The sequence below is a fragment of the Octodon degus genome, unplaced genomic scaffold (assembly GCF_000260255.1).
Source record: "Octodon degus isolate 3935 unplaced genomic scaffold, OctDeg1.0 scaffold00113, whole genome shotgun sequence".
NCBI lineage: Eukaryota > Metazoa > Chordata > Mammalia > Rodentia > Octodontidae > Octodon > Octodon degus.
The window spans coordinates 814,104-838,481 of NW_004524689.1; the positions used below are offsets into that span (position 1 = coordinate 814,104).

A 24,378-nucleotide genomic window follows, 5' to 3' on the forward strand; every position below is an offset into this window, starting at 1 on the left:
GGCCGGGCCGGGCCGGGCCGCCGCTCGGAGACAAGTCTGGGCGGCCTGGGCGCGCGGGCGAAACCCCGCATCGACACGAAGGTACGGGAAGGCTGGGCGCGGAGAGGGCGCCCGGCTCCATCGCAGCCCCACGCAAACAGGAACGGCGGCGCCTGGCAGCCGGACGGGAGTGGCGGGAGGAGGCTGAGCTCGCGCCGCGCGCCCTGCGCCAGCCTGCGCGGGGCAAACCCCGAACCCCGAACCCCGGCTGCGCGCGGCTTCGCGCCGCCTGGTGGCCACGCCAGGCTACGCCGGACTGCAGCGCTTCCGGGCCGGGCCGGGCCGGTGGGCGGGGCGGAGTAGTGGGCGGGGCTTGACGGCGCGAGGGGCGGGACCAGACGGTGGGCGGGGCGGAGGCCCTGGCTGGGCTCCTGCGTCTGCGGCCGTCCGGGGCGCGGGAAGATCCGGCGCAGCCTGCCCGGCTGAGATCCGCCGGGCGCCCTCCCGCGCGGACCCCCGGCTTCGCTGGCCGGCCCCTGGCCTCGGGCTGCAGTCGGGCCGCGCGGCGAGACCTCGAGGCCTGGGGTCGGGGGCGCTCTCTTTCTCCTCCCCGCTCCCTGGTGGGAAGGAAGTTTCGGAGTCCACGCCTGGGCGTGCGGAGCCGCGCTCCACTCTGCCAGAGGCTCGCGACCGCGCCTTTTCTTTTCAGCTTTTTTTTGCGGAACCGGGGATTGAATTTAGGCCCTTGTGCTTGCAGGGAAGCGCTTATTCCACTGAGCCATCTCCCCGGCCCTTTCTTTGTTTTTGATTTCTTCATAGGCTTCTTTTTTTATTATTTTTATTTTATTTTATTTTTTTATTTTTTATTTTTTTTTTCAGAGTTTGAGTTTTATTGTGATGCCGCTCAAGCCTTGACAGCAAACTTGCGCAGAGGGTACAGCCGCTCCTTCCGCTGCTGCCTCTTGGTCTTTAGCGTCTCCTCATGCTTATTGAGCCGGCGGCGCACGGCTCGCGTCTTCTTGGCCGCAGGTCCAGGGCTTGTACTTCTTGCCCTTGTAATATTTCCTGAGGTTTTCTTTCTGGGTCTGGTTGATGACAGTGAGAACACGGGCAATGGATTTGCGAACAACTCGGATCTTGGAGAGCTTGGACGCCGCGCCGCCCGTCACTTTAGCGACGCGCAGCTGTGACAGCTCCACCTTCAGGTCGTCTAGCTGTTTCAACAACTCTTCTTTCTTCTTGCCTCGAAGATCCCGAGCCTTAATCTTGGCCATAGTTGCAAAAGAAGGTGCCCTATTTTTATTTTTTTTTAATACTTTTTCTTTTACATTTATTTTGTGTGTGTGTGTGTGTGTGTGTGTGTGTGGCCAGCTCAGCCCACCAGGGGGCGGGGCTGGCTGGCATGTGGTGCTGGGGGATTGAACCGCGGTCCCTGTGCTTTAGCTAAGCTTGTTCTAAGTAGGTGCTTTAGACCACTGAGCCATCTCACCAGCCCTAGATCCTTTATTTATTTTGTAGAGGGTCTCTCTACAAAGCAGCTTGGACTTGCAGTGACCCTCCTGTCTCAGCCTTCCTGTTGCAGGCAGCTGAGTTAGATAGAAAATTGTAGGCAATCAGACAGGGCCAGGCCCTTGAAGGAAATGACAACAGCCAGGGGCCTCACAGCTGTGGGAAGGATGGAGGCCCCTGCTGTAAATCAAGCCTAAAGACTCGCATCCAGGATCGATCATTACTCAGGAAGAATTATGGTCTGAAGGCCTCCCGATAAGGTCCTGTTTTTTTGTTTTGTTTTGTTTTTATGTTTTTTTTTTAATTTTATTTATGTGTATGTGTGTGTGTGCGCGTGTGTGTGGCCAGCTCAGCACACCAGGGGGCGGGGCTGGGTGGCATGTGGTGCTGGGGGATCGAACCGCGGTCTCAGTGCTTTGCCAAGCTTGTTCTAAGTAGGTGCTTTAGACCACTGAGCCATCTCTCCAGCCCTTGATTTCTTCATAGGTGTGCAAATTATACAACTTTGTCTGAGACAGGGTCTCCCTATGGAGTCCAGGCTGTCCTCAAATTAGAAGTGACCCTTCTGCCTCACCCTCCAGAGTGCAGCGATCACAGGCTAAGCCACATCCAGCCTGGCACAACCTACTGCTTTTAGGGTTGCCTTAAAGTGTTCATGCTTTTGATGGAGTCTTGGGGGAGGCCAGTGGCCACAGCTGCTGACAGTGCGCAACCTCCCGCCGGGTGCCCTGGCACAGCTGCCAGGTGCCACGTAGGCTGTGTTGGGCCCAGCTGGACCTCAGCCATCACTAGGGCTCTGGCGTGGGGATGTGGCCTTGTGTGGGGTCTTCTGGAGATGTGGGGGCTCGGGGGCCTGGGGCTGACACCTACAGTCTGCCCACCTGTACACTGCCCGAGGCCCTCTCAGTGTGACAGCAGGGAAGATGTGTGCCTCTAGGGAGCCCCTTGGTGTCCACGGCTGGCTCATACCTGGGTCAGGGCTCACACCTGGCTCATGCCTAGATTGCCAGTCCCCACAATCTCCCCATCCTTGTCATTTGTCCTGGTGCTTGGCAGCGGCCACCAAGCCTGTCCCCAGTTCCCTTCCCACTTTTCACTAATGATAGATACCACAACCCCAGGGGGTTCCTTGCGATCGATAGGCATTGAGGGGTGAGTCCCTGACACCCTATCTTGTCACAGCTTGGGCCCCCAGAAGCCAACCGAGGTGGAGTTTGGGAGGGACAAGAGCTGTGTGCAGGGCTCACCTGTGACAGGAAGCGTGAGTCCTATAGGAAATTCTGTTATAAGCTACAGTCAGGGTGAACCCAGACTATTCTGCAGAGGAAAGTCAGACTCAAAAGAAGAAATTGCCAGAAACTTAAGAGAGGCCAATGGGAAGCGGGTATCAGGGAGAGGGTGGAGGGAGGGGGCCCTGTGAGTGGCCTCAGGATCCCAGCTTTGGGGGTGACTTGCGAGGCCACCGATCTGTGAGAAGTGGCGATGACACAGACACTGGCCAGCGACCTTCCTGGCTCAGCCTCCAGAGAGCTGGGTTAGAGTTCTGCAACGCTGTGGGGCCCGGCTGCCCAGGGCTTCTGGGACTTGTCCGTTCTGCAGCTTTGGGTCTGGGTGCCCTTGGGGAAGGTGGTGGGTGTGGGTGGTTTTCCATCTCGCACCTGACAGGTGTCTCCTCACCCTGCCTGAGCTTATGGGGCTTCCCGCCCCATCACCATGGATCTTTGGTCTCAGCAATTGGCTGGGGCCTGCACAGGGACATCCCAGGGCTTGGATTTTCTGGCAACATCGAGTACGGGGCACCCCACCTGCGGGGTGGGGGAGGGGTTGGCGTCCATGTTTGAGACGCCAGGGTCACGGGGTGGGGTGACAAGGCAGGGGCTCACCATGGTGCCGGCACAGATCTGTAGCCACAAACAGCTACTCCTCTCATTCTCCACTTTTCTTTTTTCAGTATTCAGGGCCTTCACACTGAATTACAGCCCATCCTTTTTTTTTTTTTTGGCAGAACCGGGGATTGAACACACATCCTTCTGTTTGCCAGTCAAGCGCTTATCCTACTAAGCCATCTCCCTGGCCCCCCTTTTTGTTATTATTATTAAGCGCTTATTCCACTGAGCCATCTCCCCGGCCCCTAAATTGTTATTTTTTTGTGGAACCAGGGATTGAGCTCAGGCCCTTGCACTTCCCAGGCAAGCGCTTATTCTACTGAGCTGTCTCCCCAGGGCCTGTTATTTTTGTTCTGAGACAGGTTCTTGCTGAATTGCCTAGGCTGGGCTTGAACTTGTGATTCTCTTGCCTCAGCCTTCCAGATGCTAGGATCACAGATGTGTCCACCATGCCCTGCTTGTAGCTAACTGCAAGCTTCGGACCACTGTGGCAGGCCAGCAGCTCTTATACCCACTGCCTGGGTGGGGCAGTGAGGACCTGGGCGATGGCATTCAGTGCCACCATCCAGGGGTTAGCTAGACCTGGCAGGCTGGTACCCAGCTGAGGAGGGAGCCCCTACAGGCCCGTGGGCTCTGGCTGTGCACCTTGACGATGCCCTGGCCAGCTGAGGCATGCCTTTCTAAGGGAGTCTGATCTGCCGTTCCGAGCGGGAGGGTCAGGTTTCACCGAGAAGCCCCAGAATAGCCCATAGCTGCCTGGGGCAAGCCTGGCCCTCCACCCTGCCCAGTGTCTCGTGCCCTCTGCAGGGGCTGAGGTTGCTGATGCTCGTGACATAGCCGGTCTTTAGGGTGGTCACCAAGAAGGGGCCCTGGGCTCCTGGGGAGAGAAGGCGCCATCAGATACCAGCTGGCTTCGGTGGCTTTCCCCGAGAGGCCTCGCCAGCAAGTGCTGTGGCCCAGGACGAAGCCCCGCAGCAGGGTGGAGTGGACATGACTCAGGCTGTGTGGGAAAAGGGCCACTGCCGGAAGCTTCACCCGCCCATGGTTGGTCCTTGGCACTCTCATTGGGGTAGGAGGTGGTCTGGGCCAAGGCAGGCAGGAGGGCCTAGAGAAGGGCTGAGCCCAACCCCAAGTAGGGCCACAGGATTTCCTACCTGTACGAGGCTTTTGGACCTGGACCCTAGGAACTCTAGGTGGCTGGGCCTGGCTAAAACTTGGCCACCACTGGGTACTACATTCTCACTGTAGCAGCCCTGGTATCCCTGCCCACCTTGTCCCCAGCCACCAGAGTCATGGTAAGGCTGTTCAGCAATAGGGACCTGGTTCCTGGGGGTCCAGGCAGGGCAGAGAGGATGTCCAGAGCAGGTGTACGGGGGTTGAGGACCCCCCTGGAGCCTCAGAGGGGCTGAGCCTGAGCCCTTCTGCTCCAGGCAAGGGTACAGAGGCTCCTTCTGGTCCCCAAGGGCCTCTGGTATCACTGGCACCCAGTGCCTCAGCCCCCTGCGGCCCTGCTGCCCCTCCCAAGGGTGACTCTGTCCCACCTGGCCTTTCTGGTCCTGTCCAGAGCCCCAGCCCTGGAAGCTTGCATTATGCCAGGGCTTCCTTTTGCCTTAGAGAGGGTAAGGGTGGCCCCAGGGAGCAGGGTGCAGGCTCCCCTGCAGACGGATTGCCTGTCGCCTGAGTGTGGCAAGTACCCAGGGTCCTTGGGATATTCCATGAGGAGGAGGAGGAGGAGGAGGAGGAGGAGGAGGATATAAAGGCGGGAGCTGGAGCAACATCAGCCTGTGCAAGAGCAAGTTGGCCTTCATGGACTGAGACAGTGAGCAGAGCGGGGTGTGCTGGAGAACAGCCCCAGGGGGCCTGAGTGTGCAGTGGCACGGGATGGGCTCGCTCTTGAGCGCTGCGCCTGGGACTCCTGGAAGACAAGGGCTCTCCAACTGTGATGGCTTCCTGGCCCTGACGGGACTTACCAAAGAAGGCTCAGAACCAGGAGGGCAAGCTCAGGGTCTATTCCTGGCTTTCTTGCTTTCTTTCTTTTTTTTCTTTTTCTTTTTGGCGGAACCAGGGATTGAACTCAGGCCCTTGCGCTTGCCAGGCAAGCGCTTATTCTACTGAGCTATCTCCCCGGCCCCTATTTCTGGGTTTCAACAGGGAGAGCAAGGGCTAGGTAGACTGGAACATGCTTAGGTAGGTGGGGCTGAGGGGGCAGGGGCACAGCAAGTGGGCTGAGAGAGGCAGGGGTTCAGGGCGAGCCCCCCCACATTTGTGCTCCTGTGCAGGTGAGCCCCTCAGTGAGCTGGAGGCTGAGCAGATGGTGAGGGCAGCCCAGGAGGACTGGGATGGACGGTGAGTGCCGAGGGTGGGGCCCGTCTGGGAGCGAGTGGAGGACTGGAGCAGGTTGTTGACCTGCCCCTCTGCCTGCAGTTTACAGGCACGATGACCCAAGAGTCCTTCAAGCTGGTCCAGCAGGAGCAGCTGCCACAGCTACAGAATGCCTGCCTGGGAAGGCTGCCACTGCCTTGTCCCTGCCCAGTGAAATGAAGACTGCAGCCTGACTCCTCTGTGCTTCTCTGTCCCTACCCTTGGAGGAGTGTGGGGCAGGGGCAGTCCTGAGGGAGCCCCATCACTCCTGCTGCCACGCCTGACCCTACCACTGCCCCCAGATGTGGACTTTGCATGCCAGCCTGAAAGTGGCTGGGACCATGTGCTTGCCCACTGCCTGCACTCTCTGTGGCCCCCAGAGCCATCCCACGGAGACAGAGACCACTTTGACATAAACTTTAATCTCCTCAAAGAGCTATGGACATCACAGTGGCCTCTGAGTTCACACGGTTCAGGTGCATGGTGCCTCCTCCAGGCTGAGGCCTGTGAGGCAGGCCATGGGCAGGGGCGACCAGCACAGGGCTGGTAGCTGGCTGGCCGGCTGCTGGCCAGCTGGCGTAACATAGCAAAGAGGCCGACCTGCAGCAATGTGCTGAGTGGAGGCCTTCCCAGGGGAAGGAAGGGGCAGGCTGGGGGCCTGGCTGCCAGGGCTCCACACCCTGGTTCCATGACTCCAGGAGAGTTCTCTCGGCCCCTTTACGGGGCACCAGAGCTACTGGGCACTGGGACCTGGCTCCTGGGGCTGTGGGGTGGCCCCTCGGCCCGAGGGCACTGGGAGAGGTTCAGGTCTCTGGGGAGGAGCCACCTCCTCATCTCTGGGCTTTGCCATCTTGATGGCCTCATCATAGGAAGGTGGCAGCTCTGGGGCAGACAGGCTATAGGCTGGCGGGGCCATGAAGTCAGGGTCCAGCTCTCCGAAGGGCAGGGGCAGCCAGATGCCCAGCGGATACTGCACAGAGCTATAGGCTGCAGGGAGCAGAGGGCTCTGTGTGGGTGGCCAGGGACTCCCCACACAGCCCTGCCCGGTCCCTGGCCAGCCCACCACCTGCCAGGCACTCACAGGTCACAGTGCTGTGCACAGGGCTGTCACCGTCCACAGGGTTGGCCGTCAGGTTACAGGGCTGCCAGGCTGAGGACAGGCGCGTCTGCGCGTTCGCCTGCTTCCGCAGACAGCAGAACCGGACGCAGCTGGCAGTGACCCCGCACAGCAGCACGGTGAGCAGGACGAGCCTGGGAGGGAGGGGCGAGCCGCGACTTCACTCACCCCTGCTGGGCCCCTGCACTCTGGCTAGGCACCACCCGGACACCCAAGAGGGGACAAGAGGCAGGTGAAGAGGGGACCAGGACACTCCATGCCAAAGGCCTCCCTGGCCGGAGCCTGGCTGGGGCGGCCACACACCCTGGCTGGGGCGGCCTTGGGCTCACTCCCAGGACAAGCTGTCCCTAGCCGACTGCACAAGCCGACTGTGCCTTCTGCGGTGATCGGCCTTGCTTCTGGCTGCCAGGGCCCAGCGCTCCTGCCAGAGGCCGGGATTGGGGGCAGCGGGCAGATGGGGTCGCCGGATGAACCGTCGGGCCAGCGCGTGCGCGGCCTCCACTTACCCCACGTGCCACAGGCTGCTCCAGCGGGCCTGGGGCGGGCACCTGCGGGGACCGGGCAGCTGCAGCGGGCGGCGGGGCCGGCCGCCCCACCCCCACCCCGCCTGACTTACTGGTCCGAGGGGTCGCAGCCACCACCGTCCACCGAGCCCGGCACCACCTGTGGGGACAGCAGTAAGCCCAGGCGGAGCGGAGCCGCGCACACTGGCCTTGTGGTTCCACCCCACGCAGGCCACCCAACCCACCCGTGGCAGCCGCAGGAGTAGGAGCAGCAGTGACAGCAGCAGGAGCCCAGACCGCGGCCCCAAGGCCATACTCCGTGGGTCAGCAACGCAGAGCCCGCCTCGCTGGCCTTTCGTGGCCCCTGGGCTCTGCGGCCCCGCCCAGGCCCCGCCCACCTGGGCTCTGCGGCCCCGCCCAGGCCCGCCCACCTGGGCTCTGCGGCGCCGCCCAGGCCCGCCCACCTGGGCTCTGCGGCCCGCCCACCTGGGCTCTGCGGCCCCGCTCAGGCCCCGCCCACCCGCGAGGAGCTGGGGGAGCCGGGCCCGGCCTTCAGCCCCGCCTACGGTGGAGGGTGTTTCCAGCAGGGTCTCTCCGCTCCGGACGCTGGGGCCGCAAGCCAGGTCCTGTTCACCACGCCCTAGCCCAGAGGCTCTGCCTCCCTGCGAGTCGGCCTAGCCGGGATCCTCTGGGCTGCACCTGGCTGGTGGGGCCTTCCCCAGCCCCAACCCCGCTCTTCCGGAAAACTGCGGCCCGAGCTGCAATGGGCGTGGTCTCGCAGCGCAAGCGGGGTCCACCCTTACTCCCGCCAGCTATCCGGGGAAATGGGGTGGGGGCTCCCCTCCTCCTTCAGTCGTGGGTCGTTCAGGCGCTGTATGAAGGCTGCTTTCCCAAGCCACCGGCCTTAAAGGCCTGGTGTAGACCTAGAAGCTAGCGCCTCTCGCTCGGCCTGGAGCCTTTTGCTCATCCCGTGGAGTGAGGAACCTGACTCCTTCCCGCTCTCTCCCTGGGCTGCGCTGCCCCCTGCCTGAACTGTCGCGTCCACCATGCGGCCAGCAGCACCCACCCCACCTGTCTATGCTCAGCACGGGCACGGTGTGAACACCTGGAGAGGAAGTGGCCAGGGCCTCAGGGCTCTACTCACAGCTGTCCTGCCCCTGCAGTCAGTGCTCCATTTCCAGGGCCTCTGCCTGCTAGCCCAAGTCCAGCTGGGAGCTTGGTCCTGTTCCCTACCCCCACCCCCTCTGGGCGCTGGACCCTATTGGGAAGCGAGCCTAGCCCTAAACCAGGGCAGGGTCTCCGTGACCTCGATCTTGAAAGGTCTGGTCTGGCTCAGCCCAGAGACCTGCTGCCTTGTGGCTGGTCAGCTCCCGGGGAAGCAGAATGCACCAGAGGCCTGCATGTAAGTCCCAGATGCCACTCCAGGGTCAGTGCCACTGGCAGTGCCAGGGAAGCACACAAGTGCCTCCAAGGCCAAGAAGGGCACTGGGGGAAGAGTAGTATATGGTGCTTCGAGGTGGGCCAGGCAGGCGGGCACTGTGGGAAAATGGGGAATAAGCCAGAACCTGGGGTGGGGTGCAGGAGCTGCTCACAGTTGGGTACACTGGCCCCTTGGAGGGTGGGTCAGGCGCTGAAGGCAGAACCCAGACTTTTCTCAGACAGGTGGATGCTTAGACTCACACACTGCGGATGCCCTGGCCCCAGCTGGGCTCTGAGGGTGCAAATGGGTGCATTGGCCCTAATATCTGTTCAGCCTTTTCCTGGGGTCATCAGGAAGAGCCAGGAGTTCTGGGCTTGGAGCCCCCCGACTCTTCCCCGCCTCCTCACATCTCTCCAGGTCTGGGCCAGTCTTGACTGCAGCCCTGCACCCTGCACTCCAGGTTTGGGGGCTCCCAGGTCCTCTCCATGGTGTCTACTAAGACTGTACCTTCCCTAAGGTACTTGTTCCATGGCTGGCTGCTCTGTGGACTGGGGTGTAATATGTGTGCACACATATGTGGTGGGCTGCTTCACCAGGGTTCCATCCCTGCCTCGCGCTGTGCTTGTCCCCCACACCACAGGCTCTGCACGTTGGCTCACAGAGCATTTTATTGGTGGGTACATGGGGCAGCTCTCCTGTGGCCTCCCAGTCTGCAGGGTCCTGGTGGGCCTGGGGTTCTTCTCCACCCAGTCAGGAGCAGGCTGTGGCTGGACTGGGTTTAGGCAGGGGATCCTCTTGGGCTGAGCTGGCTGGGCCCAGGGTTGCAGGAAGTGGCCATATTTGCAGGACTGGGAGCCTCCTGGAGCTGGCCCGGCTTGGCCTGGGGAGGGCTCTGGCCATGAGAGGAGAGCCTAAGGCTGCCAGGAGAGGCTCCTGTGTCCCTAGAGGCCTGTTACCACGTGGGCCACAAAGATGACTTTATAGTTCTCCTTCACATCGCCCCTGAGCTGCAGCAGCGTGGACACCATGAGCGGCTGGTCGGGCTGGAACAGGAGAGGACTTTTACCCAAGGGACACACGGTCTTTTCCCCTCATCCCATAGGCTCCCGCTGTTGCTGGCCCAGCACCTACATCAAAGTCAGCAGGTGGCACCCAGGATACATTGATGGTCTTGGTCTGGCCTCGATCCAAGAAGCCCCTTGCAGGCTCGATGGAGAAGCCCCTGTGCTGTAACCACGTGATGCCATCCAGGCTGAACTCGGCAGTCTGCAGGCATGGACACTGTGGGGCTGGGGCTGACACCAGCACCCCTCCAGCTCTGTCTGGGGCTGCTCTCCCCCAACGGCTGCTGGAAACCGCAGGCACCCTAGCAAGGGGCACCGCTAGGGCTGCTCAGGGATGGGGGCACAGGCAGCCAGGGTGGCACAGGAGTGGAGCCACATCACCTTCTTTAGAGCTGGCTGTGTGGTCCGGATACAGCCTACTTGCAGCTCCCTGGTGGCGGGAGGGGCTGGCTGGTCTGTGTCATGCTGGACGTACTTCAGGGTCAGCAGGATGGGCTTTAGCTCCTCAGCTTCTGCAGAGGCAGGGTGCTGGGTAGTGGCTGGGCAGAGGCCATGGTTGGGGCAGGCAAGGGGTGGGCATGGAATCCTTTTGAGCCTGGTGCATAGTGGGTTCCACCTGGCTGTGGGGATGGCGGCCTTGATCTCCTGCCCTCTGCTGTGGGCCTAGCACAGCCACTTTCCAGGGGATGCCGGAGTCTCCCAACAGCTCCCCAAGGTTGCCTGCCTCCCCTACCCCTTCCTAATACTGAACTCACCCTCTCTGTGCTCTGGGTTGGAGGCAGGGATCGCTGTCAGAGACTCCACAGGCACATCCAGGGGGTCCCCGCCCTCCACGAACATCATGTGCTCGTGGGCGGCCCCCTTCAGTTGGATCTGGTGAGAGACTTTCTGAGGGCGAGAAGCAGGCACTCAGGGACTGAGGCTGTGGCTCAGGTGGGGCCCTGTGAGACCAGAGACACCTCATTTCTCCACTCCTGACCCCAGTGTGGTATCCTGGGCCTTGAAGCGGACAGCACCGGAACAGAGAGAAAGAGGACACGCAGGGCCAGGGAGGTGGCTCAGTAGAATAAGTGCTTGCCTGGCATGCGCAAAGGCCTGAGTTCAATCCTGGGTTCCGAAAAAAAAAAAAAAAAGAGGACACGCAGGGGTCACTGAGCCCCACCTTTTCAAAGAGTACCACCTGGAGCCGGTCGGAGAAGTACAGGCTCTCGTGGTCGGGGCTGAAGGTCACAGTGAAGACCTGCGCCCTTCCAGGATCCAGGATGCCGGTGACGGGGACCACGCTGAACACGCTTTGGCCACTGTGGTTCTGTGTGCCTGTGGGCGGCAGAAGGGTAGCTAGGAGCACCCCCACAGGGTCTGGTGCCCACGCACACTGCACCCACTGTGCCATTCTGCCAAGTGCCCCTAGACAGCCGCTCCACTGGGCCTACCCACGACCTCTGTCCTCTGGGGTCCGGAGGTGAGGAACTGCGGCAGCTCCTGCCGGACAGATGACCTGGACCACAAGAGGCTGTCCAGCTGCACAGAGAACTGGATGGGCAGCGAGGAGTCGTTCTGCAGCTGCAGGGTACAGGGTGGTAGGGGACCCGCCCATCACCCTGATGGCCTCTGTCCTGGCTGGTACCCTCCCTGCAGTCACACTGACAGGGAACCAGAAGGCCTCACTCTCCAACAGCGACTGTACCAGCACTCGGGGGGACCCCACTCTACCTCCCCTTGGCCCTTCTCAAGCGGGCCCCCAGCTTGGTGCTGCCCTCTGAGCTGTCTCTCTCTCCCCCATCTCTTCCCTGTCTTCTCCCCAGCCCCAGAGTGCCCTTCTCCCACAATCTATTTGGGCTCTGCTCCTGGGGCCCCACAGTGTGAGGCCAGATGTCCTTCCGCAGGGTGTGTGAGCCGGGCCAGGGGGTCCCTCATCGAGGGGTGATGGGTGCCAGAGCTCAAGGGTGCCCTGGGGCCCTAATGGAGGGTGCTCATGTGGCAAAGCTTGAGGTGGCTGGCAGGGGACTTGGACACAGGCCTGCAGCACAGGGACACGTGGCAAGAACAGATGGGTGCCAGGTGGAGGGAGGGCACCCTCTGCCCTCTCAGGAACACAGCAGAGGTGCTAAGCACTGGGGCTGGGGTACAGCCTGGGTCCCCACTGCTTCCCAGCACCCAGCCTCCCCACACAGGGCTGACCCCATCCTGGAGGAAACCTTGAAGCCTGTAGAGACAGACTCTCTGGCAAGCACGCAGCCCATGTCGAGGACGTCGCCATCAAGGGAGCATGTGATCACAGATGCCACTCCAGTGCCCACCAGGGTCAGGGTGAGGGTGCCTCTCTTGGTGATGACCTCCAGCATTTCCTGGGCCTGTGGCACAGCCTATGTGTCAGGCTGGGGTCTCTGCCTGTGGGTGGCTGGGGCCCTCTCTGACTTAATAGCGTGAGGGCCTGGTGGCACCAGGGTGGCTCAGCTCCTGCCCGGGCACATGGGAAGTCAGAGGGCTGGCACGCACCAGAACACTCTCCTGGGGCGAGAAGGACAGTGCCAGGACACGCGTCTTGCCGGCGTGTAGCTTGCTTGGGGTGTTCACTAGGAAGAAGGGGCCTCTGGGGTTCAACACGGAGAAGTCCAGCTGAGGTCAGTGTCAAGGAGCAGGCACCGTGCTTTGCTGCCCAACATGATCCTGCTGCACCCCAGGCAGCTGCAGAGTGGCCAAGGATACAGCCAGGTCCTCAGGGCAGATGTTCTGGAGAGAGACCCTCTTGATGCTGCGGTGTCCTGCAGAAGAAGGGAGTCAGCCGCAGCCCTGGCTCCAGGCTCCCTGAACGGGCTGGTGTCCGGCTCAGGCAATACGCACCCACAGCAATGTCACCAAAATCGATGATGGGTTTGCCTTTGTCCGAGGTCACCACAATAGCCGGAGCCACTGCGGGGCACCACAGCTCCAGGTACAGTGTGTTGTGGGGGCTGCGGGCAGGGCAGGCAGACTGAGGTCAGTGGAGGAGGAGGATGTGTGTGGAGCCAGCCACACCCAGCCTCGTCCAAGCACCCTGCACCTGAAGTTCGGGGGTTCTAGCCCATTCCTGTCTTTGACATCACCACTGGCCACAACGCAGGGGACCACGAATTTGTCAAACCGCCCCTGGAATGTTCTGGCCAGAGTGGCCTGGGCAGCCCGGTACTCGTCAGCTCTGGAAAGAAGCTGGGAAGTGGTATGGATGCCCATTCCACCTCCCGGGCTCCTTAGCGGCCTCCCTCCCAACCGCCCCCCCCCACCGCTTGCAAGGGAGTTGGTTCCGAGTGGGCAGGAACAGTGGCCACCCTGGACCAGGCAGTGCTGGGCCAGCTTCGTTTCCCTTCGTGCGCTCCCATGGGGTTGCCCCCCTCCCCAATCCTGATCAATCATGTTCCTGGGACACAGGACCAAGTGCTGACAAGTGGCCCAGGCCCCCCAGAGCGTGCCTGGTCTGCTTTCACTTGGAAAGGCTGAGTCAGGGTAGCAGCCTCTCGTGATGCCCATGGCGCAGGTATTTCAGAGTGAAAGCAGGCTGGGCTGAGGCCTGGGCAAGGAAACCCCAGATCCAGCGTGGCCACCTGGGACTTGCAGTCCTGCATGCACACATCCGTGCTCTGGCATCTTGTGGGGAGAGCCGCACCAGGAACCAGAGCATGGCATGGGAGACAGACGGGGAGACCCTCCGGCACACCTGACTTCCAGCTCTTGCTTCTGAAGGGCAGGGGCCTGGCCTGGCCTGGCCTGCACCCTCCTGTCTTTCCTTTGGGTGGCTGTGTCCTTCTGCAGCTGGGAGACAGAACAGCTGCTGAGGGGCTGCTGAGGGGCTGCTGGGGGCCCTGCCTCAGCCCGGTGGGCAGTGCTACCTGCATCCCCCAAGGCCCTGCTCGCAGGCCTGCTGGCTTCCACGAAAGGCAGACTGTGAGGTTTGTGGCCTGGGGGAGTCTGGGGTTCGCCCGAGGACCCTTTGTTGCCAGTGGAGAAGAGGCAGGGGAGGGACGGAAGCCTGTGGTAGGTCCAGGGCTGGTGCTTTCTCGGCCTCGGCAGCCTTGTGGGCAGGCACTGCCCCGGCTCCTTGCACAGCCACAGGCAGGTGTGGACAGCCCTCGGGTCAGTATGGCCCGCAAGGACCCTGCAGCATCCCGCAGGTCCTCCAGCTGCCAACTGGCTGTTTCCTATTTTCCCCCGGGGATGCCAGGCTGCATGTCGGGTTCCTCCTGGTTCTGTCACAGCCCGGCAGTGCCCTAGATCCTGCCCTCTAGGACCTCGGCCTCTGGCTCTGCCCACTGCCCACTGGCGCTTGCCGAATGCAGTGATGGGACTTAGAGGAACACTGTCCCCTTGAGGACAGCTGACCACGCCAGGCCGTGCAAACCTGCCCCATGCTCCCTGCCCCCACTCCTCCCAATGGCTCCACACACCGGCTTGGCCTGCATTTCTTTGTTGGGGGTCTGCAGGGCTTCTTGGTTGACCAGCTGGTGGGGCAGAGTGGGCTGGAAAGCCACCCGGACCAGGCATCTCTGGGGAAGGAGATTGGGACAGTGAGCTGGAGACGGGGAGGCCCTGCTCAAGCGCTGGGCTCCCCTCTAGGTCACCTCCAGATGGTGGACTTCCCTGGCCACTGTGCGGGAGGTGGAGGCTGAACAGGAATCTCAGCCTCCACCAGGCATCATGGGGTCCCCCCTGGAGGGCAGCATCCCAGGCAGGCCAGGACCCCACCCACTGCCCAGGAGGCTGAACCTAGCCCTAGCCCGGATCCCAAACACCCGTCCTGCCCCTGGCCCTGGTGCAGCCCTCTCACCTTTCCAGGCAACACGGTTCCCACCAAGGGGGAGATGGTGATGGGTGTGTCTGGGGGCAGCAGGAACTCAAAAGACGTTGGTCCCACTGGGCAGAGATCCCCTGAGCCGGCCCGGTGGGACAGTGAGCTCGTGGCCAAGTGGGAGTTGATGACATACAGTGAGGCCACTGAAGTGTCGTACAGAGCAGTGGCCGCAAACTTGATCCGGTAGTGGGACAGCTCCAGGGGTGGGTGGGTGCCCACTGCCTGGCAGGACAGCCTGAAGCACCTGCAAGTGTCAGGGTGGAGGCGGCTGGCCACTCAGGGGCCGCTGCGGCTCACTGCCCACGAGCAAGTTCTGAGAGACCACGCAGCCCTGTGCCGGCTTTTGCTGGGTACTCAGGCTTTAATCAGAAGTTTAGACAGCTGTGAGGAGGGGTTCTGGCTTATTATGCTAGGTATTTATTGACATTTAAAATCAAAACTGATAAATCACTGTTTTCTTATGTAGTTAGTGCAGGGTCTACAGGGTCTCACTACACAGATCAAACTTGTAGGTGTCCTCCTGTTCTCAGCCTCCCAAACTCTGGGATTACAGGCGTGTACCACACGCCCAATCTCAACTGCTGTCTCAGGCGTGCCCTGGGGATGGGGCTGGCGCAGCCCCTCTTTAGTCCGCTGAATTACCTGGCCAGCCCTTAAACCACTCATGATAAGCAGGGAGTCTTATACCATCACAAGTTATTCTCAGCACCATCCATTACAGAAAGAGAACAAGCAGTTGTCATTTTAACTGTTGAAAACTTATTTTTTGTCCCATTCCTCCTCCCACTCAAACTTTTTGTTTTTGAAGTTTTTTTAGTTTGGATTTTTGGGGTTGTTTTTGTTTTTGTTGTTCTGAGACAGGGTCTTGCTGTATGGCCCCGGCTGGCCTTAAGCTCAGTGTTCTCCTGCCTCAGCTTTCCAAATGCTGGGATTACGGATGGTAATCACCATGCCTGGCCCTTTGGGATTTTCTGAGACAGGGTCTTGCTGTGTAGCCCAGCCTGGCTTTGAACTCTGAGCAATTTCCTTGCCTCAGCCTCTCCAGGGGTGAGCTTACAGGGGTGTGCTACATGCCTGCTTTAGAATGCGGAACCGGGGATTGAACTCAGACCCTTGTGCTTGCCAGGAAAGTACTTATGCCACTGAGCCATCTCCCCGGCCCCACTTTAGAAATTTTATCTTCCATATTTTTCTTGAATTCTTGCATTTTCCTTTTTTTTTTTTTTGCTTTTTTAAGACAAGGTTTTAGGGCTAGCCAAATAGCTCAGTGGATTAAAGCACCTACAAGCAGGTGAAGGGGCTGGGGGTTGCCCCTGGGGCACGCTAAAAAACAACAACAAAAAAACCACAATTGAGACTGGGAACGGTGGCGCAGGCCTGTAATCCCAGCTCAGTTCTTGGGAGGCTGTAAACAAGTGAATCACCATGGGCCCAAACACCCTGTAGACTTTTCCCTTGAAAAATACACACACACACACACACACACACACACACACACACACACACACACACAGGACAGGGTCTTACTATGCAGTTCAGGCTGGCCTTGACCTCATTTTCTAGCCAAGGCTGGTCTCAAACTTGCAAGGATCCTCCTGCCTCAGCCTCCTGAGTGCTGGGATTATAGGCATGTGCCCTACTCATCAACTTTTGTCCTAATTATGTGTGTGTGTATGGCGTTGGGGACTGAACCCAGGCTCTTGTGCACGTAAGGAGAGCACCCTATCACTGAGCTACATCTTCAGCCCTGATGACATGTTTTGTCTTATACTTTTTTTTCTTTCAGCACTGGGGATGAACCCAGGGCCTTCACACTGAACCACATCCCCAACCCTTTTTTAATTTTATTTTTTATTTTATGACGGGGCCTCACTAAGTAGCTGAGTGCCCCGGAGTGCTGGAGTAAAGGACATACGGCCACCCCTGGCTTGTTTATGCTTCACAGGGTGACTCCAGTTATCCCGTCCTCCTTGTCTGCTCCAGAGTGTGCCCTAGCGCTGAGAGGTCTGTATCCCTAATCTCTACCCAGGGACCGCGACGCAAATGTGCCGACCTTCCTTGGGGGAGATGACATGGCTATCGGTACCCCGAACTGCCCAGGAGCTAGAAATGTGGGCAGCGCCACAACCGTCATGCGCCAAGTGTCAGCATGGCCTGCCCCGCTTCTGGGCACAATGGGCCTGCATTCTGGGCTGGCCAGGGGTCACGGTGGCCAGGGTTCTGGCTTCCACGGCTGCTGAGTGTCACCCGCACCAGCTCCCCTTCTCCATCTGCCAGACATGCACACGATGACTCCCCTTCTAGTGGTTCTGTTGTTTTGAGAGAGGGTCTCACGCCATGTTTCCTGAGCTGGTCTCCAACTTCTACTGGGACCTTGGGCACAGGCCAGCCCACAGGCCCTGGCGCAGCATGGGGACCGCTCGGCCCGGGGTCCTGCCCCACTCAGCAGCCGCTGCTCCTCAGCCCGCTGAGCAGCCAGTTGGCCAGGGACACGGTGCCATCCTGCTGCCAGTGCGGGAACGCTTCCCATTCTGTTCTGCTCTCCGAAAATTTCTGGAAGGTCGGCATTGTTTTTGCATGTTTGGAGAATTTGTCTGAATTCGCTTTCCTCTGGGAAAGGGCTGGGAGATCTCACTCTGGGGGCTCGTGAGTCTCGGGCCCCTTTTCCTCCACAGCCGCTCAGCTCTCCAGGGCGCCTGCCTGCTTTCCCGACAGTTTTGGTGCCAGGGCCTTGGGGACTCCCTCTCCCCTAGAGGCAGGTTTTTTCAGGGGGCCAAGCGCGGGCTGATTTCTGCTTCTGGTGGCTCAGGCGGTGCCCAGCATCTGTAACTTCACCTTGGCTGGCTTTGCTAGGAGAACTACATTTGACTGATCTTTTTCTTTTCTTTCTTTCTTTCTTTTTTTTTTTTCTTTTCGGAACCAGGGATTGAACTCAAGCCCTTGCACTTGCCAGGGAAGTGCTTATTCCACTGAGCCATCTCCCCGGCCCCGACTGATCTTTTTCTTTACAAAAAAAAGTCTGCTAATGAAACATTGCTTTCTACTTCATTGATTTCTGCTCTTATCTTTCCTTCTAACTTCTTTGGGTTCAGTTTTCTTTTTTTTTCCAAAAAATTTTTATTTTTTTATGTATTTAGTAAGTACAGGGTCTACAGGGTCTCACTACACAGATCAGACTCGGAGTGGTCTTTCTGTTTGCAGCCTCCCAAGGGCTGGGATTACAGGCGCGCGTACCACGCCGGGTCTCAGCTGCTGTCAGCACGCTCTGGGGCAGGGCCAGCACACCAGGGGTGGAACCGCTGGCCCTGCATCTGTCTAAGCCGGCGCTTTAATCCCCTGAACTATCTGGCCAGCCCCAGCTTTCTTTTCTTGAAAAAGGGAGTTTAGTTTGTTGAGTTTCAAACTCTTCTATCTTTCTTTGAGGCCGGGTCTTCCTATGCAGTTCGGCCTGGCCCTGAATCACTCTGTAGGCAGGCTGGCCTCACTCACAGCAGCCCTCCTGTCTCAGCCTCCAGAGTGCGAGGATTATAGGCACGTGCCACACCTGGCGTTTCTCTGCTTCAGATGGGTCACAGGCACTTGAATCTAACACCTCCCAAGGTGTTTGGTGAAGGCAAATCCCACAGCACGTGGAGGGAGAGGAGAAGCTCCCATCGCTGTGTGCACGTGGGGTGGCCCCAGCCCCTTGTCCCTGCTGCCTGGCTCTGCTCTTCGCTCTCCTGAAAAGCCCAAGGCATGGTTTATTGTCCTGCGTCTGTGCAGGCTCCTATGCATGCACACATGTGCACGCCCGTGTGTAGAGGAGCAGAGGGGCGTGTGCGAGGCTTGTGCAGTGTGGGAGCACTGGCTCCGGGCGGGGAGGGCACAAAAATGATTCTCCGGCGGGTGGAGGGTCTGTCTCCGCAGCAGGGAAATCGAGGCAGATATGATTATGCCAGTCTTCCTGGTGGAGGGGCTGAGCTGTCGGTCCCACACATTCTTAGAAGATTGGAACAGGAGGGAGGAGAGATCACCCAGCCAAGAAGAAAGCTGAGCCTGAACAGGCATCTCAGGCAGTGAGGGGTGCAGATCCCTCCTGGGACCCTCAGGGGCTCAGGAGAAATAAAGGCTGGGACATGGGCAGCAAGACAGGGGAACGAGGGAAACTCAGCACCCCCAAGGGCGGGGCGGCAGGAGGAAGGGTGGTGAAGGGACACAGATGGAGGAACACGTGGGTGGGGACAGCAGCCACCTGCATGACCCCCGGGACAGTGTCCTATGGTTCTCCCCGGGACTTTGTGGTTTTAGTTTCCTGGTAGTTTTCATGAAATGAAGGGTGCTCGCTCGCAGCTGAAGTCTGTGAAGCTGCCACGCCTCAGGTTCCCAAGGATGGACAGAACCAGGGCCAGCCTCTTTCTTGGCCCTCAGTGAAGAGCCTGAGACCCTGCAGTCTGGGTGGGCAGGCGGGGTACGCTGTCCCTCCCCGCGGGGTGCAGCACACTGTCCCTTACTGCCTGCACACACTGTCCTTGGACCCAGAGCTACAGGACAGGATGAGAGGGGACACCAGAGCCCACAACCCGCACCACACTCAGCTATGCACTCGGCTATACATCTGCCTGTCCACACCCTTCTCTGGTCCTGCTTCCAGGGGCCCAGGGCAAGGCAACTGGCCTGTCAGTGTGTGTCTCACGCACACTGTGCGCACTACACACGGAAACAAATATATGCACCCTCGGAACACTGGTGAGGATCTCTGAGGACGCACACATGCACGCATGCAAGCCACACCCACAAGGCAGCTCATGCACTCACGTGTGCATGCTCACACTGACACACACGTGTCCACCACGCTCACATGTGCCGCACCCGACCCTCGCCACTCACTCGCACCCACGACTCACCGGTTTATCTGGGACTTGCAGACCAGCTGGAAGCTGTACTCTCTGGCCTTGGTGGGCTGGAAGAGCACGTCGAGCTGCAGTGTGTCCAGCGGCAGGATGGTCCCGAAGCCGTCACTGGGCTGGACATCTATGAACTGTGCGGGGGGGGGGGTGAGCAGAGGCGGGGGAGTGCGCCCCGGGGTGGCTTGACGGTTCTGCCGGGTGTATGAGTTAGATGGGGTTGGGGCGGAGCCATCCAGGAAAGGCTGGGGACCAGGGCAGGAGCCCCCCAGGTGCACCCCCCGTGGGAGGGTGGGAGGGAGATGGGAAAGGCAAGGGCCAGTGAGGGGTGGCCGGGATGCCACAGGGGACAGCAGGGCCTCAGGGGAGGAAGGCTGCTGGCCAAGCCACGTGCGCACCTTGGGAAGCCCCACAAACCCGAACTCCTGGGGCAGCAGTGAGTGGTTGCAGAGGCTGACGCTGACCCTGACGGCCTCGTAGATGGTGCAGTAGCCGAAGTCCACCGTGGAGGGGCGGAGCTCCAGGTCCGAGGTGGTGACGATGGCGTGCACCGTGAAGCCCACCGGCTTGGTCTGAGTGGGGGGTGGAGCACACCCCAGTGTGACCACAAAAGGGCTGGCCTCCCGCGGCCTTGCGGCCAGGCCGTTGGCACAACTCGCAGACCCAGGGGCCCTCCACTGCTCCCGGGGCTGGCTCAGACGCCTCACTTCTTCCCTGCTGAGGGCCACAGGGACAGGGCCGAGCCACTGCCACCGACTGGCCCTGGATACTCCAGCAGGCGCAAGGGTGGGAGCAGCCCGGTAGGTATCCTGGGCAGGCACTGACCTGGTCAGCCACCCAGATTGTCATTGGGGCCTCCAGAACACAGCTGTCCTTGTCAAAATAATTGCCGGCGTCTTCTGGCAGGGACTGTCTACAGGGCCAGATGCACTGAATGTACTTTTCTCTTTCTACTTTGCAGAACAAACAGTAAAAGTGGCCAGCGAGGGCTGCTCGTGTATTCCAGGTACGTGGTGAGAGGGGTGCTGGGGTCCTTCCCGTGATGTCTGCTGCTATCACGGTACCAGGGCTGACTGGGGCCCTTGTGCACTTGAGGTGTGCTGGCCGGCTGGCCGCAAGTCACCCTGGGAGCAGCACGGGTGCAGGGGCCGTGCTGGGACTGGCTCTGAGGGCTGCCCCGAGATACACAGACCTAGTCCAACAGTGGGGTGTTCAACTCAGGAGGACCCCTCGCGTGAAGGAGACCTGTGAGGTCTCTTCTGAATGCCACATTAAAGCAGTGTGCTCTCATTGCAGTGGAAGTGAGTACCACAGAAGACTCAGAACATGCAAATAAGAAAGAAGAGGACCAGGGAGATGGCTCAGTGGAGTAAGCACTTCCCTGGCAAGTGCAAGGGCCTGAGTTCAATCCCCGGTTCCGCAAAAAGAAAAAAGAAAGAAAGAAAAAAAGAAAGAAAGATCCACTGTGCTCTGCTGAGCAGCCAGGGGCCGGGCCAGGCAGGTCCCCATCTCCCTGTCACCCTTGTGGTCCCAGCCCCAGGGTGGGCTTAGGGCAGGGACCAGCTCTACTCCCTGAAAACTGGCAGCAGAATTAAAAGCGGGGAGCACCTCAGGAAGCAGGCACAAATGAGCCCGAGTCCATTGGCAGGAGGCCCTGCCATGTGGACCCTTCCGGGCACTGCTGGGAGGACCTCATGGGCACAGGGACAGTGAGACACAGGACCAGGGATGAAGCAGAGACGGCCTCCAGGTTGTGCGCAGCCCAGCTGGACCTCAGGAACACGGGTGGGGTCACAGGGATGCAAGGATGGCATGGCTGATGGCAGGGAGCCAGCTGGCCAGCGGATCCCACAGGGAACGGTACCCTGGAGGCAAACCACCCCCAATACCGCGTGCCCCATGCGCCCCATGGCCCCCACTCACCGGGGCAGGAACTTGAGCTGCACAGAGCACGACGCCAGAGCCTGGATGTAGCTCGTTTCAGGCAGTAGCTCCAGGTGGCCGCGGAGTTCCTTGCACACCTCAAACCTCAGGCGCAGGGCCACCTTTGACCTGCAGATGCACACGGGTGCCAGTCAGGGCCACAGCACCGTGCCCTGTGCCTGCCTGCTCCTTTTACTTGTCAAATATCTGTAGTTAGGCATGGTGGTGCATGCACGCCAGGAGCCCAAGTTAGAGAGCAGCCTGGGAAACAGCTGGTGGAGGGCCGGCTGGGACTGGAGCGTGAGGCCCGGCCGCAGAAAGCTGCGCTGCACTTCTTTTTTTTTTTTTTTTTTTTTTGTGGAACCAGGGATTGAACTCAGGCCCTTGTGCTTGCCAGGAAAGCGCTTATTCCACTGAGCCATCTCCCCAGCCCCCTGCGCTGCACTTCTAACGCTGGGGCAGGAAGCAGGGCTCGGCCGCACGCCCAGTGCGCACCGGCTGGCGTCCCCGGCGGCTGGGAAGCTGCAAAGCTCTGCTTTTCACAGATTGGGTTTCTGAGATGCAATCTGATGAGAAGTTCTAAGTACAAAAATAAATATACTGCAATTAACACACAGCCTCGCCAGTTCTCAGAGATCACGGCTTTCTGGGAACAACTACTCCAGGGTCTGCGGGGCTCAGGTCTGAGGTGGCGCTGGCCCTCCAGGTCTGCTTCCCCTGCCTGGGAGGCTCTGGAGGCCAGGCCTCTGCGGATGAGCCACGTTCCTGCACAGGGCCAGCAGAGGGAGCCAGAGGGGCGCTAGCCGGTCACCTAGGGCTCGCTGCTGCCCCCGGGCTGGCCCACCGGCCCTCACTTCCGTGGTGGCGCTGTCTCACACACGGCCACCTCAGTGTCTCTCCCAGAGCAGCCGGCACCCAAATAAGCCAGCCCTGGCCACAGCCCTTCTCGCGGCCTGCAAGGAGGCATCCTCAGCCAGCCTGACGGGAAGTTGTTCCCTGCTCTACCTAAATGGTTCCAGAACCTTCCAGAACCTTCTGCAGCTTCTTCAGAGTGCTGCGAACGATCTCTGTTTGACCCACATCTGTCCTGGGTCTGTGGCCCAAGGACTCCCGACACCTGGTCATTGTGCGTCTGAGGGCCAAGTCCACAGAGAGCAGGCCGAGGTGGTGGCTATGCAGTCTCGCTGTGGACTCGCTGGGTGTCTGGGTGGTAGATGAGGCTGGGCCTGGGGTATTGGACGTGGTCTCTGGTCCCCTCCTCTGTGGCACTGTCCCTGCTGCGCTTCCTGGCCACCCCAGAGAAGCTCTGCTCTACCATGCCCTTCCACTATGTTGCTCTTGCCGTGGCACCGGGCACCACGGCTGAATCCCGGAGCCACGGGCTGGATCGCACCTCTCCACCTCTCAGTTCTAACGACAGGAATGCTGAATGATCCAAGCACAAGGGAAGTGGCCATACTTCAGGGGTCACAGCTTTGCAGACCCTGGGTGACCTATGAGGGAGGCCTGAGGCAGGTGCCAGGGGAAGGGCCCTCTCCACTCTCTGGCACGGCTGCCAGAGCCTGGGTCCACTGCGGTGGTCGGAAGTGGATGCGTGGGATGTTCAGACCATGCTGTCCCCACTGCACAGCCACCAGGACCCCTGCTGCCCACTGGGCACTGGGCCTGGGCACACGTATGCAAACAATCTTCATCAATGGCATCTCTCCTACTGTCATGCAGCTCAAACCCACCAATTACACGAAACTACAAATGGGTGATAATCGCCTAAGAAAAAGTCGCTGAGCAGCCAGGCTTGGTGGCACACACCTGAATCCCAGCTACTTGGGAGGCTGAGGCAGGAGGGTTACAAGTTTGGGCATAACCTAGGTTGACTCTGTCTCTGGGGATGTAGCTGAGTGTGAGGCCCTGGGTTCAATGCCTAGTGCCACACACGCACATGTACACACACACATGCTCATATTAATAAATGTGTGGCTTGGGTGGGTTGAGAGCAAAACTCCCCCACTCCCGGCCCCCTTTCCCTCCCATGGGACCCGATAGCACTTTGCTTTCGGAAACAAAGCCGTCCTCCAGCAGACCCACACCCCACTCCTATGGAGCAGCTTCCTCCGGGTGGTGGCAGTGCCTCACTGAGGTGTCAGCCGGGCAGGCCCCCAGGTGCAGGGCAGGCCACCCGAGGATGCCAGCTACTCCTCCACTGAGTGTGGCCAGCGGCCTAGCAGGGGACGCCATGCCTGGGAGCTTTCTCCCTGGGTGAGGGGTGCATGTGGGCAAGGGGACACCTGAGCCCTGGTGTCAGTAGCATGTTGCCCTGTGGCCTGTGGGCTGGCATGAGCCACAGAGCTGGATGACCCAGCCCTCCGCCTGAGTCACATACACTTCAGAGGTTCTGCGCCCATGTTCTAACACCCTTGAGCCACAACAGATGACCAGCTTCCCTCTCAGGCTTCATCTGAGATTCACTGTCACCCCCACTCCCAGGAGCTAAATAGCCCTTGGCCAGTGCCCTGCACTGGACAGGGAGCTGAGATGGACCTAAGTAGCACAGCCCAGCCTGGCAGGGGCTGGGCATGGAAAGCCTGAGTGGCTGGGCACTAAGGGCTGGGAGCCAGCAGCACTGCCCTCAGGCCCAACCCCCTTGTCCTGCCAGTGTCCCTTGCCCTCCATCCCAAGCCTGCCCTGTCCCTGAGTTTCCTGTGGCAGTGTCTGAGGACCTGCCTCCTGGGAGTGTGGGGTCCCCTCCTGTCAACTGCCAGGGGCTCACCGCGTTTGCACAAGCACCGAGTCCTGGTACAGCCGGTCATACATGCAGATCTTGAGGTCCACGTTGGGCTTGGGCACCCACACCGGCACGTCCACCGCCACTCCTGTGGCTCTGAAATACAGCTGGAGTGGGGCAGGTGAG

At 60.1% G+C, this 24,378-nt stretch overlaps 2 protein-coding genes and 1 pseudogene across 3 annotated transcripts in view; all 3 read right to left on the reverse strand.

Moving 5' to 3' along the window:
* Positions 1 to 866: 866 nt before the first annotated feature.
* Positions 867 to 1,266, reverse strand: LOC101585100 (annotated as a pseudogene).
* A 4,871-nt stretch (positions 1,267 to 6,137) lies between these two features.
* Tmem52 (transmembrane protein 52) lies at positions 6,138 to 7,733 on the reverse strand. The gene is made up of 5 exons (XM_004639691.2): positions 7,601 to 7,733; positions 7,469 to 7,515; positions 7,359 to 7,400; positions 6,817 to 6,986; positions 6,138 to 6,722 (listed from the first exon to the last, which is right to left on the reverse strand). The coding sequence occupies exons 1-5, from the start codon at positions 7,667 to 7,669 to the stop codon at positions 6,469 to 6,471; spliced, it is 582 nt and encodes a 193-aa protein (XP_004639748.1). The 5' UTR covers positions 7,670 to 7,733; the 3' UTR covers positions 6,138 to 6,468.
* Positions 7,734 to 9,434: 1,701 nt separating this feature from the next.
* Cfap74 (cilia and flagella associated protein 74) overlaps positions 9,435 to 24,378 on the reverse strand; it is a 50,334-nt gene continuing 35,390 nt past the window's right edge. The window contains exons 22-40 of one of the 2 annotated variants that reach the window (XM_023699580.1): positions 24,238 to 24,359; positions 21,471 to 21,599; positions 20,373 to 20,460; positions 19,946 to 20,119; positions 19,548 to 19,681; positions 14,641 to 14,908; positions 14,261 to 14,359; positions 13,534 to 13,622; positions 12,883 to 13,017; positions 12,684 to 12,793; positions 12,549 to 12,604; positions 12,339 to 12,458; positions 12,038 to 12,193; positions 11,273 to 11,402; positions 11,002 to 11,156; positions 10,595 to 10,727; positions 10,221 to 10,351; positions 9,907 to 10,041; positions 9,435 to 9,818 (exon numbers count right to left, since the gene is read on the reverse strand). In XM_023699580.1, coding sequence (XP_023555348.1) covers positions 9,717 to 9,818; positions 9,907 to 10,041; positions 10,221 to 10,351; positions 10,595 to 10,727; positions 11,002 to 11,156; positions 11,273 to 11,402; positions 12,038 to 12,193; positions 12,339 to 12,458; positions 12,549 to 12,604; positions 12,684 to 12,793; positions 12,883 to 13,017; positions 13,534 to 13,622; positions 14,261 to 14,359; positions 14,641 to 14,908; positions 19,548 to 19,681; positions 19,946 to 20,119; positions 20,373 to 20,460; positions 21,471 to 21,599; positions 24,238 to 24,359 — 2,466 coding nt within the window. In that variant the 3' untranslated portion in view covers positions 9,435 to 9,716. Of the gene's footprint in view, positions 9,819 to 9,906; positions 10,042 to 10,220; positions 10,352 to 10,594; positions 10,728 to 11,001; positions 11,157 to 11,272; positions 11,403 to 12,037; positions 12,194 to 12,338; positions 12,459 to 12,548; positions 12,605 to 12,683; positions 12,794 to 12,882; positions 13,018 to 13,533; positions 13,629 to 14,260; positions 14,360 to 14,640; positions 14,909 to 19,547; positions 19,682 to 19,945; positions 20,120 to 20,372; positions 20,461 to 21,470; positions 21,600 to 24,237; positions 24,360 to 24,378 lie in introns of both variants that reach the window. The other variant, XM_023699579.1, reaches the window with a different exon arrangement.

What these genes read in the sequence shown, in the direction of transcription:
- Tmem52 (XM_004639691.2), bottom strand. Translation starts at nt 7,669, where the DNA reads ATGGCCTTGGGGCCGCGGTCTGGGCTCCTGCTGCTGTCACTGCTGCTC. An exon ending in GGCTGCGACCCCTCGGACCA is followed by an intron (nt 7,401 to 7,468) that starts GTAAGTCAGGCG and finishes CGGTCCCCGCAG; the next exon opens with GTGCCCGCCCCAGGCCCGCT. An exon ending in AGCAGCCTGTGGCACGTGGG is followed by an intron (nt 6,987 to 7,358) that starts GTAAGTGGAGGC and finishes CCTCCCTCCCAG; the next exon opens with GCTCGTCCTGCTCACCGTGC.